Source organism: Echinops telfairi, unplaced genomic scaffold (genome assembly GCF_000313985.2).
Source record: "Echinops telfairi isolate 266 unplaced genomic scaffold, ASM31398v2 ScPeMD7_3533;HRSCAF=4204_0, whole genome shotgun sequence".
NCBI classification, from domain to species: Eukaryota; Metazoa; Chordata; class Mammalia; order Afrosoricida; family Tenrecidae; genus Echinops; species Echinops telfairi.
The window spans coordinates 77,213,025-77,227,828 of record NW_022107431.1 but is presented as its reverse complement, the minus strand read 5'-3'; the positions used below and the strand labels follow the sequence as shown (position 1 = coordinate 77,227,828).

Genomic DNA, 14,804 nt, shown 5'->3' with positions numbered 1-14,804 from the left:
AGATGACTCCTTCAGGACCAGTGGTGAAAGGGGCGAGGCCTGGAGGGTGAAGGGTATGTGGGGTAGAAAGTGGGAACCGATTACAAGAATCTAGGTATTGCCTCCTCCCTGGGGGATGGACAGCAGAGAAGAGGGCAGGGGGAGATGTCAGACAGTGTAACTTAAATGACAAAACTATAGTAAGTTGTGAATTATGAAGGGTTCATGAGGGAGAGAGGTCAGGAGGGAGGGAGAAAATGAGCAACTGATATTAAGGGCTGAGGTGGGCAAATGTTTTGAGAATGATGAGGGCAGCGAATGTACATATGTGCTTGACTCGATGGATATATGTATAGATTGTGATGAGAATTGTACGAGCCCCCAGTAAAATAATCTAAAAATAAATAAATAAAGATTAACATTGTATATGTAAAAAAAAAAAAAAAGAGCTACAGTCTCAGAAACCCACAGGGAGAGTCCTGCTCTGTCCTATAGTGTCAGTTTGAGTCAAAATTGACTCAATGAGGGTTTTCTTTGGAATTTTGGGAGGCACAGTCTTAATCTAAAGGTTGGTGATTGGAGCCCACTCCAGAGGACCGCCACCGAAGAAAGGACTGGCGATCTGCTTTGTAAAGCTGTTCTCCTTTGTAACACACAGGATTGCCAGGAGCTGGACTTGACTTGACTTTTTAACAAATTTGTAAATCCCACTGCTTGAGCATTGATCTGCAAGTAGTGCTTTGTAGCATGTGTACATTTATTTACCTTTGGAAGTTACTATGTAATGCTAATATAGTGATTTCAGAAGAAATATTTATTACAGTATATTATTTTTCTTTTAGTTATCCAAGCATTAGGTGAACATCTTAAATTAAGACAGCAAGTTATTGCCACTGCTACAGTCTATTTCAAGAGATTCTATGCCAGGTAAGCTGTTTCATTTTACTCTGGGAAATGTTATATCTACCGTATATACCCGCGTATAAGCCGACCCGAATATCAGCCGAGGCACCTAATTTTACCACAAAAACTGCATTTAAAGTGTGCTGAAAAACTCCGCATATGCACAAGTATATATGGTATTTGAAATTCATAATTAATGTGGATGAGTCATTTATAAATGAACCATGTTTTTCTACAGCATTATCTTGACTTTTCAGTGTTTTCTATATAAATGACTTTTAACTTTGTTCTATAATACTTTAGGTATTCTCTGAAAAGTATAGATCCCGTATTAATGGCTCCTACTTGTGTGTTTTTGGCATCCAAAGTGGAGGTAATGACATAATTTTCTATTCTTCATAAAAGTATAAATAATGTGTATTATTTAATCTGTTTCAGTTTTCACACTACCTGTGGTAAAAATTGTAATACAGGGTGATCTATGCAAAATACTGAAATACTGAACAGGATGCAAAATACTGAAATAGGATTATTTTCAAAATACTAGTATAGGATTAAAGAAACATATCTTTATGTATTCATTTAACCAATGTGTATATAACATTTACTATAGTTCTAAGCACTACTCTAAGTCCTTTTACAAATAATAAATAATTTAATCCTCATAACGTAGTTTAAGGTACAAAGTATTGAGTATCTCTGTTTTACCAATGTGGAAAATGAGGCACAGAGAAGTTAGATAACTTGCTCAACATCATGCAAGCTGGTAGTTGGCAGAGGCAGTATTTGGGAGTCTGGCCTCTGACCTGATACTTTTAACTGCTTGGTTTTGCTGCCTCTAAGATCCTAATTGTTTAGCACTAAACAGTAAGTGCCACTGCTTCTCTACTATAGCCTGAGATGCCCTCTTGCCCCATATGTGTCCTTTGTTCTGTCTCCACTCCCTGCTTCCTGATGATTGGCCACCTACAATCCATAGGGAAAACAGAAGGAAGGTTAGGGAATGGCTATAGCTGTATAGAAGATCACTGGTAGTACAGTGGGCTGTTGACCTACTAACTACAAGCTTGGCTGTTCAAACTCACTGGCTCCTCCAAGGGAGAAAGATGAGGCATAAGATGTACAATCTTAGAAAACCAGTATATGGGCAATGAATGCACAAATGCGCTTTACACAATTGATGTATGTATGGATTGTGATAAGAGTTGTATGAGCCCCTAATAAAATGATTTTTTTTAAAAACAAAAACCGGTATAGGATTACTGTGAGTTGAATCTGCCCGATGGTGGGGCCCTGCTATTGCAGTGGATATGTGCGTGCCTGCTAACCCCGAGAGCAGTTCTAACCCACCAGGGCTTCATGGGAGAAAGATGTGGCAGCCTGCTTTTGTAAAGATGAGAGCTTTAGAAACCCAATGGGGACATTCTACTCCATTTTATGGAATAGCTATAAACTGGAATCAATTAGACAGCAGAAGGTTTTATAGTTTTATAGATTCATTCAAGTTAGGCTGAATGCACAGTGAGGACCGGCCCCACCACAAGGCACGTTTCACCAGACCCACAGCCCTGGGGGTTCCGCACTGGAGACGCTGTGCAGAAAGTGTGCCTGGTCTGCCCCGGCACAGCAGGGAGCAACGTGACGGGAGCGCCACAGGGCAGCACGGGCAGCAAAGTAACCAAGTCCCCGAGGAATCCTGGAAATAAGAGAAATGTATTAACAAAAGATTTCTAGAGGTTTTAGAGTATATGGTAATTTAAGGAGGCCAATCTAGCTTTGTTAAATTCTGTAATGGAAAAGAAAAATATTTTATAAAGGCTTTTGTGGAGTACCAGCTCTCACAATCGAATGGGTCCAAGGGGCAGTTGTGTAATTGAGGGATAAAATTAAAGAGGCATTAGACAAGATAGGGAATATATTTGATCACCTCCCGGATGGCCATGATCTCAGCAGCCAGGTCTGCGCAGTAAGAAAATATATTTCCAATCACAGCTTATATACATTTAGGGGCCACGCTAGTCCCCCCTGATTATAGGTAACCACATACATAACAGGAAGAGACTATACAGTAGGCATCCGTACAACAGGAAGGGATGGGCTAGCAATGTACACGCAATAGGAAGGGGAGGCATACATGTGACAAGATAGGTGAACCAAAGATTCAAGATGGCAACCTAACCTTGATCCTCATTTAGTTGGCTTGACCTTGTCTCTGGGCTCTCCTTCAGGGGAGCAATCCACTATCCTTATCAGCAGGGATGGGCCCCACCGTGGGTGGGACAGACAGTAGGGTATGACTGCTCTCCATGGTTGTTGCCCGCCGGGAGATAGGCTGTAAGCAGCTGACCACCAAGTGTACAGTCATTTCCCATGCCTTTCAAGCAGTGTCTTAGGTTTGGCATGTAATATGGGGGGGACAACCTGGGGAGAAACTGTATCCCACAGGCTTTTCCTGTAAGTGTGGATTTTTCCATAGGTGGGGATTTTTCAAATGCTACATATAATTTTATGTATCTTAGCAGAACCAGTATGGGAGATAAAGAGGAAATTCATATAAACTACCGATCTAGAGTAAGCATTTGCCTTGTTTAGAATAAACAGTTTGCCTTGAAGTCCTCTATTCTTTCAGACTTGATAATCGCATTTCTTGTTTTTCACCTATGATTTATTTATTTCTGTGATTATATTTAAGAAGATGTCTCAGGCGTATAAGATTTTAGTTTTAGTTATGGTTGGAGGTCTAAGTGTAAATATAAATAAATATGTATATACGCATGCATGTAGGATAAAATATAGGTTAAAAGTAATTAAACAATGCATATTTAATACAAATAAATGCAAAATAATGCAAATAAATGCATATTTATGTATTTATTATATTTCTTTTGTTGGATAAGGAACCAATTCTTGATTTTTAGTTTTTTGTAAGGTTAATGTAAAATGAAATGAAACAATATGTGTGAGGTGAGTCAAAGTTGTTTTTATAAAATAGTATATTTGGTTAAAAGAGAAATGAGAATTATTAGACTTAGGGTGGGCTGTTTTTGTCTCTTTGCTTGCAAAAGGATATTTTATCTACTCGTGCTCTTTTTGGTGATGTTAAAATTTATCCTTTTCAGATAAATTTTAATTGCATTGGTATTAAATGTTATAAGGTACATTTTTTTATTTCAAGTTTGAATAGGAAGTATAGTTTGTGTTTGTTCTTGAAATTAAAGGTAGATCCACAAAGTTTTGGAAACTAAGTGCAGAAATTAGCTCTGCCACTTTAGGACTTGGTTTCTAATTCAGTACCTTTCACTGATATTAAATGATAAAACTTAAGTTTTTTTCTTAAATTCTAGTAGCTTTAAGAAAAGGTAATACATTAAGAGATTTCCTTTAAAAGCAATTTAAACTTAAAGTAGGTAGAAGATAAGTAGGGTACAAACCTGGTAGGAGCACAGAAAATACTCTGCTTTGAATAGACCTCAAATACCTTCTGGTGTATTGAGCTAATATGCACATGATCTCACCTGTTTTCTCTAGGAATTTGGAGTAGTCTCAAATACAAGATTGATTGCTGCTGCTACTTCTGTATGTAAGTATGAAAAAGATCTTGCTTTAAGAAATAACTGTCAAAGAAGCGCAGTGGAATATAGATGCTTTTCAGTTACTAGATATGTGAGAGATTTGTTTAGTATAAATCTCCTTAAGGTACCTGTATAGTTATGTTTTTGTCTAAAAATAAAGTTAAAATGTGAAGTTACTTTTTAAAAACTTCTTATTATCTCAAGATTTAAAAAAAAATTTTCTTTGATTTTATTTAAATCATTTTATTGGGGGCTAGTACAGCTCCTATCACGATCCATCCATCCATCCATTGTGTCAAGCATATTTGTACACATGTTGCCATCATCATTCTCAAAACATTTTCTTTCTACTTGAGCCCTTGGTGTCAGCTCATTTTCCTCCATCCTCCCTCCCTCATGAACCCTTGATCATTTCTTTTCATGTCTTACACCAACTACTGTCTCCCTTCACTCACTTTGCTGTTGTCCGTCCCCCGAGGAGGGGGTTACATGTAGTTTATTGTGATTGGTTCCCTCCCTCTCCCCCCACCTTCCTCTTACGCTCCTAGTATCCATACTCTTGTTATTGGGCCTGAGGAGTTTATCTGCCCTGGATTCCCTGTGTTTTGTTTTTTATATTTCTAAGAAAAGTGGGTAGCAATAAAAATTTTTTAAATCAACTTAGTGGCTCTTAATTTTGTGATTTTAAAAAAGCAAAACCCATTGCCTTCGAGTTGCCACGCCTTACTCTGAAGGACAGGGCAGAGCCTGGGTCTCCAAGGCTCTGATCTTAGGGAAGCAGGCTGCCACATCTCCTTGTGGAGCAGCTGGCTGGTAGCGAAGAACATTTGTCTCCTAATTTTACTGTATTTTTTGTTTCCTAATGACTAACTACATAGCTCTAAGTAGTTGCATAACCTTGAGTAAGTTTTACCTCTGGCCTTAAAGTTTTAGCTAAAAAGTTAGGTTTCAGTGCATGTAAAACCAAAGCCAAGCTCAATGCCAATGTCGATGCCAACTCACAGCAACCCGGTAGGACAGGGTAGGATTGAGAGTTTCTGAGACTAACTCTTTATGGAAGTAGAATGCCCCTCCTTGCCCCACAGAGTGGCTGATGGTTTCTAATTGCTGGCCCTGCAACTAGCAGCCCAAAGTGTGCCCTCTGAGCCACCGGGTGGGGGTGGGGTGGGGGGACTCCTTTTATATATGGGGCAACTGTTAAAGGAAATAAGATTATATTGTAACATTTGTAAGTCATGCTATTAAAAGAACTAAGATTATGTTGTTTTAAAAATATTGGAACATTTGTAATGTATTATATACGGTGTTAATATAATGTTCTTTCTTTGTAATTCAAGTAAAAATTAATTACCGTATAATCTTGAGTTTAAGCCAACCCGAATATCAGCCGAGGCACCTAATTTTACCACAAAAACTGCATTAAAAATGTGCTGAAGAACTTGGCTTATACTTGAGTATATACGGTTACTAAAGATAATTCAGACTTTGTTTTTTTAAAGAGCTTTGGTGGCACTGCTGGGTACGTGTTGGACTGCTAACCTCAAACGCACTGGCTCAAACCCACCAGCCACTCCAAGAGAGAGAGTTGAGGCCCTTTGTTCCTGTAAAGACTTACTACCACAGACATCCTTATGTACGGTTGCTGTGAGTCAGAATTGATTCAATGGCAGCAGGTTTGGGTTTTTTTTTTAGTTCATTTAGTTGCTAACCACAAGATCGGCTGTTCAAGTCCACAAGTCCCTCCATGGGAGAAAAATGTGGCCGCCAACTTCTGTGAAGATTTGACAGCCTTGAAAACCCTACGGGACAGTTCCAATGTGTCCTGTAGTACTCCTGTGAGTCAGAGTGGACTGCAGAGCCATAGGTTGTTTTTTGTATTTGTTGTTCACATTACTGACCTTCATCTTTTTGGATCATCCCCCTTTCTAAAAAGAATGTAATTGCCAGATTCTGTGTATAAAATTCTTTTTCATTTCATATCTTACTCTTTTAAGTATAGGAGATTCATAAGTAGTTTTGTCATAAAATTTAAAATGCCCATATTGAATTGGTATCTAGAAAACCGAGTCCTTGAAAAGCTGTGTGACAACTTGAAGGGATTCTTTTAGAATGTTACCAGTGTTCATCTCTTCACAGTAGATACTAGCTTCTTTCTTTGCCTGTGCTAGTGTCGCTTCCCAAAGTTTGTAGGTGGTTGTTTTTAGTGTTTTCTCAGACACCTAGCAGCCGTATGTACAAAACAGCAAAGCACTGCCCGGACGTGCACCATCTTTATAATTGTCCTTAGGTTTGAGCCCACTGGTGCAATTCCTCTTGTTGATGGTCTTCCTCTTTTTGTCTGCTCCTCTGCTTTACCAAGTGTGATGTCTTTTTCAGGGACTGGTCTCTCCTGAAACATGTCCAAAGTATTTGAGACAAAGCCTCACCGTTCTTGCTTCTAAGGATCATTGTGACTATACTTTTTCCAGCAGACTTATTTGTTCTTCTGGCAATCCATAGTATTTTCGGTTTTCTTTGCCATCACTGTAATTCAAATGCCCGGATTCTTTGGTCTTCCTTATTCAATGTCAAACTTTCACATGCCAGCGTTTTTAGTTAGGTAAATTTTAAAACAAAAAAGTAAGATACCTATTGCCAAAATTTATTTATTATTATCATATTAAAAACCAAAACCAAGTTTTTGGTTTACAGTAAATTGGGAAGTTCTGTAGTAAGCTATTTTATTTATTAGATAAAATTTAAAGCACATTGTCTAGACCCTTATTGCTTGGTCCCACGTTTTAGCTCTGGTGCTTTCTCTGTGACAAACTGAACAAATATCTAACTACTCTGTGCTTCAGTTCCGTCATCTACAAGAGAAGCTGGAATATATGAAAACGCATACAGCATCAGATTAGCGAAGTCTTATTAACAACTTGTGATGTGCAGGTGGCATGACCTAGCTTGCTGATGAAGATCAAAGACGTTAGCTTTTTGTGTGGTTTTCTTAATGCAAAGATTCAATGTAAAGAAAGCGCAGATCCTCACAACTAAACCAGTAGACAGCAGCATGGTAAATGGAGAAAAGATTGAATTTGTCAAGGATTTCCTTTTGCGTGCATCCCCAATCAAATCTCATGAAAGCAGCTGTCGAGAGATCAAAAGCTGTATTACATTGGGTAAATCTGCTGCAAAAGATCTCTTTACAGTATTAAAGAACAACGACAGCACTTTGAGTACTAAGCTGTCCCTGACCCAGACCATGGTCTTTTTTTTTTGTTAGATATATAGATATCAAAGTTTATTAGTGGTTACTGGGGTCAGGCTGTGAATTTTTTAACCACCTCATATGTGTGTGAAAACCGGGTAATGAATAAGGACGATAAAAAATAAAATTGGTGTATTTAAATTATGGAGTTGGAGAACACTGTTGATAGTACCATGGACTCCCAGAAGAACAAACCTATCCGTCTTGGAAAAAGTACAGCCAGAACACTCCTTGGAAGCAAAGATGGAGAGATTTTGTCTCATGTGACTTGGACATGTTATCAGGTGAGACGGAGCCCCACTGCTGTAGTGGTTATGAGTTGAGCTGCTAGCTACAAAGTCAACAGTTCTAAAATATGAGTCGTTCTGTATGAGAAAGATGAGCTATCTGCTCTTAAGTTATCATTTCGGAAACCCACGGGCAGTTTCACCCTGTCCCGTAGAGTCACTATGGGTTAGAATTGACTCTGGCAGTGAGTTTGGTTGGAAGTGGAGGCTCAGTGAAAAAGAAGAAAACCCTGGAGATGGGTTTGCACCATGGTTGCAGTAATGGGCTCAGACATAGGAACGATTGTGAGCGGCACAGGGCAGACAGGCAGTGTTTTGTTCTGTTGTATGTAGTCTCTGAGTCAGAACTGGCTCAATGGCACCAAACAACAACGTTGTTCTAGGGATTATAACAAACTCATTGTAAGATGTTAATAATCAGTGAAACTAGGTGGGAAAGAGAGTACTCTCTTCATTTTTCCTGTAATTAACACTGTAAAAAAAATAAAGTACTAAGAGGCATGCGAATTTTGGGAATGATGGGGGCAACAAATGTATAGATGTGCTTTACACAATTGATCTATGTATTGTGATGAATTTTATGAGCCCCAATAAATTGATTTAAAAAAATAAAAAATAAATAAATAAAGTATAGGAGAGAATTAGGTGGGTTTTATTGTTGTTGTTTTGATTTTTAAGAGAAGTATGAATATGTTAGAAAGTATAGAAAAGACTTATTGTAGAAGGAAAGATGAAAGGTGGGGGGGGTGCAGGAAAAATCAAAGCATGAGTGGTATAGGGATAGTGCTGGAGAAGAGGAATACATTTTCTTCCATGTCAGAAGAAAAAGAAGAAATTAAAATGCAGAACAATTTTAGGGTACAGGAGAGAATTTAACAGCATCAGGAAACCTGACCTCTGATTTAGTAGTCATAGTCGAGGGGATAAGGATATATGTAGGTTTATCTTAAGTACCAGAGACAATGATTTTACTTTGTTGATTGGTTAGCAGGACACCTACTCCTCCGTTATCAACTATGTTGATATCCAACATTTTACATTAATGATAATAGTAAAAGTACTCCTTATTTTTGTGCATTTGTAACATACATTTGACATTAACACCCTGGTGTCAGGCAAGAGTGATGCTTTGATGTTAAAGCTAAGTGTCAGCTTGACCAGGTCATGAGCCTCGGTGATTTGACAGAAAAGTAATGATGTGCTTTGGTGTTGTATAGTGATGTAGTTATCCTTCATATTTGTGATCTGCTGTAGTCATCCTCTCTTTTCACACAATACTGATTTTTGCATAACCACTTGGTCTTTGGAATCTAACCAAGTTGGTAAGTAAGGAGTGTGTATATAAATACCTACTTTACTTGTATCCTTAGTTACAGCAAAGGCATTTGTAAAACTCGGAGACTCTAATAAATACTTTCCCCTCCCCCCCAGTGAATTCACTGAAGGAGAAAGGGAAGATTAAATATAAACTTCCTAATTTGCTCAGTGGGTGGTGTAGTGCTTACACATTCATCTACTTATTAAAAGCTTAGTGGTTCAAACTCACACCAAAGGTTCCTTGGAGAAAGACATCACTTGCCTCTAGGGATCGCAGCTGAGGAAAATGCTATGGGGTACAGTTAAGAGACTGGTCAGCCTACCTTTTGTTAAATTGTAACTGCTTTGGTAGTTAGGGGGTTTTCTAAATTTCAGTTCTTCAGAGGTGTTACCAACCAAAATAAATTATTAGGACATTCTGTTTACAAGACTAATATTTTTCAAAATATATAGAACAAGTAAAATTCTTATTTCACCTCAGTGAGATTAAATTTTGGACAAAAGGAAAGACTCAAGTCATAGATTCTCTAGAAACTTTTTAGCATTAATTTGTTCAAATGAAATGTTTCAGGGAAGTGGCTCAAATACAGTTTATTCAATTTGTACTTAGATGTGTATGTGGACACCTTTTTGAGAAGCTTTGAGACTATGCAGTTGATAGTTAACTTTACTCAGACTTTTTTGGTGACTAATACGAATAGTATGAATGCTTGAGAGAGTAAGATGCTTCTATTCATGCTTTATTTCTTTGAATAAAGAAATACTTAGTCATTATAAAGAGTTTAGAAGATGCAGATTCATTTTTTAAGTATCCTTAAATCTCAGATAACCACTGCCAATATATTTTTATGTATTATCCTTCTGGTATTATATATCGTTGTTCCTTCTAAACTAAACATTGGAGAAAGGAACATTACTGTTCTAGAATTGGAGAGCTATTTAGAAAGGATAGAAGGCAATGATTTTTCGTATCCTGGTATTCGGTGGCCCTAAGGAGTAAGTGGGGAGTGATACCTGCAAAGTTAGTGGTTTAAACCCACTCGTCACTCTGTAGGAGAAAGACGAGACTGTATACGCAATCCCCTAAGATCTATAGCCTTGGAAACCATATATTGATCTGGACTATATAGCAGTGGGTTTGTGCTTTTGCTTTCATTGTAGTATAGACAGGAAGGGTCCTAGAGCTTTTACCACTCAGTCTTTCCCCTTCTGGGAAAATGAACAGAACCTGGGTCTCTAAGCATCTCCAAGAGCTCTTACTTGCCGTAATTTAGTTCTACCCTCTGATTTTCTACAATGTGCTAACAGGATTTTGGTTTATATTCCTGTTTTTCTTTATTTAAGTTGGTTTTTCTGTTGTGTTTTCTGCAGTAAAAACTAGATTTTCATATGCCTTTCCAAAGGAGTTTCCTTATAGGATGAATCATGTAAGTATATTACATAAAACAAAACTACTTGTCAGAGCTGTCCATAAACCAGGTCCATTTTATATCCAAGTAGATGTGAGTAGTCTCCTAGAAATGGTGGCTTGAGGCACTAAAGAATATACACTTTAGTGTTCAATTAAATTTAAATAGCTTCTAGCTTTCCCCTTTTTGTAGTCCTTCATAGCAATGGTGACCCATCTGGGTGCCCCACTTAATCACCTTGGGGATTTTTTAATATGTGCTTTATCATTAAGTAATTTATTGTGCATTGGTTTGGGTGATACTAGTTACTGATTTTGTTTTCTTAATTTTTGGCAAAAAGTTTGATAAATTACATGTCTATATTGTTATGTTGTGTAATGTTGACATTTGATTGAGCATCTTTTTTTAAACAGGTATTAGAATGTGAATTTTATCTTTTAGAACTAATGGTAAGTGTACTTTATTCCTGTGATTAATAAAGTAAAAGTTGGTATTTTCTAGCTTCATGAATTCAGATTTTTATATAAAGAAATATTGTTGGGTGATCTGTTTTTAAATTATCCAAGTGATACATGGTGGTTAAATCGTAGTAGCATCATACCCTATATTCTGTGTGAAGCCTGTAAATAATGTGTACATCCTCTTTAAGATGAGGAATTTATTCTGCTCTGCAGTCAGTAACTAGAATAAGAGGATTAAAAGCAAATCAGTCAGGACATGAAACAATTGTAAATTATTTGCACAATTGTGATTGTGTGCGGTGTTATTTAAAGATAGATTATGTCTTTGGCAGAATTCTGCTCCTCCAGTTGGGAACTATGGATTTGTAGGCTCATAAGAGGTTTCAGTGTGTTGCAGATGTGACACTTTGAGTCTCTAAGGGAATGGATGCTGACTGACTGCCAACCGAGTTACCAAGGTATATTTCAGAGAGAGCACTGCCTTCACTGTGATAGTAGGATTTAGGGCTGCCATGCTGCTTGCTCACAATAACAAAAGGGAAGCAAGCATGAGTTATAAAAATTCATTTTGAAATAAATAATTACAAATCAGTTGGGTAATGATAATGTTTTGTGTTGTGATAAATCTGTTTTTACACATAAAAATTTTTTAAACTGTTTCTAGGATTGTTGCTTGATAGTGTATCATCCTTATAGACCTTTGCTCCAGTATGTGCAGGACATGGGCCAAGAAGACATGTTGCTTCCCCTTGCATGGTAATTAGAACAGAAGTTATTAATAGTGTAACGTGTTACTAACTAGGAAGGTTGACAACTAAATATGAAGCATAGTATTTTTTAAGTCATTAAACTGGTGCCCCAAGGTATTTTTGTTGTGTGAGATAACTGCTTGTTGAATATTAAAAACATCTGAGTGGTTCAAATGCTAAAATAATAAATAAATTGCTTGTTGGATAAATGTATCTGTTAAATTTTTATTTCTTTTAAAAGAATTTGTAAAACTGTCTTATTTCCATAAAAATTAAGACTGAAAAAAATTAAGACCGAAATGATCTTTGAGACCATCAGAATAGTTTTTGGTGATACTCGATAGATAGATAGATAGATAGATAGATAGATAGATAGATAGATAGATAGATAGATAGATAGATAATTTCTTATATAATTTCTGCTTTCCTATCTAATTTCTTGCCTTTTTTAATAAATTGAAAAAATGTGCTTATTTTATTTTATGATTTCTTGTAAGGTTTTAACATTTAAAATATATTTGGCTATAATCTACCCTTTAAAATGTGATTATCCATTGTATTTGTGTATCTTTTTGCCTTGATATTTTTATCATTTATATATGTGCTTCAGTAATATGAAAGATAAATAAATGTGTACATAGATGGAATATATGGCCTTCTCTGGAGGCAAATGTGTAGTCATTAAGTGAGGTAGTTATACATTTAATAATGAACTGATTTCTGTTTCTATAGGAGGATAGTGAATGATACCTACCGAACGGATCTTTGCCTGCTGTATCCTCCTTTCATGATAGCTTTAGGTATGTATGTGTAGTGTCCCGTTAGTTAAATTGTTATAAGCCTATTCAGATCACATCCAAAAACATATTCCACTCTATTTTACTTTGTTTCATGAATAAACTAATCCTTCTTTGCATATGCCCATTCAATAATACGAATTGCAACTATCACAAGTCAAGATTATTGTCTCCCCCGCACATCTTTCCCTTTGTTGTGCATTTATTTTGAATTCTCTTTATAAGTAATTTTGTGCAGCATAGGAACAGAACATTCTTGTGAGCTTGTGGGGGAATGTTCAAAATTAAGCTTAATATTAATTGTAACTCACTATCTCATGTAACTCATCATGGGCCTGTCTCATATATCCTGAGCCGAAGTAAGTCCTTAGATGAATATATGTTTTCCTGGGTTAGTTTCACAGAAGCCCCTGGCTTCTACTACTGTTTATAGACTAAGTCATATGAGTAATCAAACTAGATAATAAAGCTTTACAACCAGGCTGCTTAGTTGGAACTAGCTTAGGCAAAAGTGTGAGGCAGATGGTTATCTTGTTCTCTTTGTTTATATTGGATTAGCCTAAACTATTTTCTTTAATTTTTTTGGTTACAAAACTGAATTCCAGTCTTTTTAAGTTGTAAGTACTTGGTTACATACTAATTACTTTTGGAAAGAAAAATGATGCAGAAACAATAATACTTACTGACATATCAAAATATGGTCAAAATTATTGAAATTTATCAGCATATGAATGGCAGAGCAGATCAGTTTTCCATTCAACAATTCATACACACTTTGCCCCATCTCATTAATTGCAATCCCCAGTGTAGCATCTCAAGGGTTTCACCAGTCTCTGTCTTTTTTTTATATCTCATGTCACACTTTTCTCTCACTCTATTCAGAGCTTTCTAATGTGATTTCTATCAGAGCAGTTGGCTGTGGTACCTGAGCACCATCTACTTCTGGTCTCATCGCTGTGGAGATAATTGCATGATCCATTGGGCCACTGGATTAATGGTTTTCATGTGTCTTGGATTGTCATCACACTTCTTTCCTCTGAGCACAGACAGACCAGTAGCTGCACATTAGATGTTCCTTGTGGGCTCTGAAGACCTCAGTTGTTATTCACCAAAATAAGATGTACATCCTTATTTATTATGGACTGTGTTATACCATTTGAACTTTGCATTGCCTTCTTAGATCATGGCCCTGGACCCCCCAGGTCCACTAACTCCTTTATCTAAAGAGTTTTCTTAACTTTGCCCCCTGTATGTTCTACCATATTCATGAGTAGATTGTACATGTACCCATATATAAATATTGTCTCAGAGCCATATATATTTTTGAATATATTCCCACTTGCCCTCCCAGGCCCTTTCAGCCTTCTCATAGATTACTATTATTGCAAGATATAACAGCATTTATCTCTGTTGCCTTTAATTCTTACACTCCCCAAGTGTTCTCCCCTGCTTCCTTTCTCTCATAATTTTAAAAAAGAGTATTAGAACAGTGCATGTGAAAATCTTGTCATTAGTTGTTAAGTCCCGGTATTCCTTTTTGCAATTAATCAGCAGCAGTAGTTTCTCGGGTTTTTTTGACAGCTTGCCTGCATGTGGCCTGTGTTGTACAGCAGAAAGATGCCAGGCAATGGTTTGCTGAGCTTTCTGTGGACATGGAAAAGGTATTCTTTAAAATTAAAAATTCCTTCAGTTGAATATAGATTTGAACACTTTAAAACTAACATTACATTTATCTACGTTTTTTATTACGTTCACCAGGCTAAGGAGTTGGTTGGTTAACAAATATTAAGTAACCTGCTTTTGAGAGAGTTGATAAGTGAGTATTTAGTTTATTTCTTCTGTTGGTTTAGGATTAAAGAGGATAGTAAATCTTTAGTTTGATTGGCTGCAAAACAGTCTTATCACTTCAGAATTATTTTAAAGCTACAGTACCAAGGAACCAGTGAATACTGTGAACTTTTGGTAGCAGAAGCTATCTCCTAGTAAAGTGGTTTTGTTTTGTTTTTTAATTGTTTTATTAGGGGCTCATACAACTCTTATCACAATCCATACATACATCAATTGTGTAAAGCACATTTGTACA

General features: G+C 36.8%; 1 protein-coding gene across 6 annotated transcripts in view; it reads left to right on the top strand.

Annotated features, from left to right (window-relative positions):
* The window catches only part of CCNC (cyclin C), a 29,189-nt gene that overhangs the window by 5,806 nt on the left and 8,579 nt on the right, over positions 1-14,804 (top strand). For 2 of the 6 annotated variants that reach the window (XM_004710899.4, XM_045294432.1), the window contains exons 3-10: positions 822-906; positions 1,186-1,255; positions 4,411-4,462; positions 10,677-10,732; positions 11,128-11,163; positions 11,840-11,931; positions 12,657-12,724; positions 14,303-14,382. In XM_004710899.4, coding sequence (XP_004710956.1) covers positions 822-906; positions 1,186-1,255; positions 4,411-4,462; positions 10,677-10,732; positions 11,128-11,163; positions 11,840-11,931; positions 12,657-12,724; positions 14,303-14,382 — 539 coding nt within the window. Of the gene's footprint in view, positions 1-821; positions 907-1,185; positions 1,256-4,410; positions 4,463-10,649; positions 10,733-11,127; positions 11,164-11,839; positions 11,932-12,656; positions 12,725-14,281; positions 14,383-14,804 lie in introns of all 6 variants that reach the window. The other 4 variants (XM_045294429.1, XM_045294430.1, XM_045294431.1 and 1 more) reach the window with 3 other exon arrangements.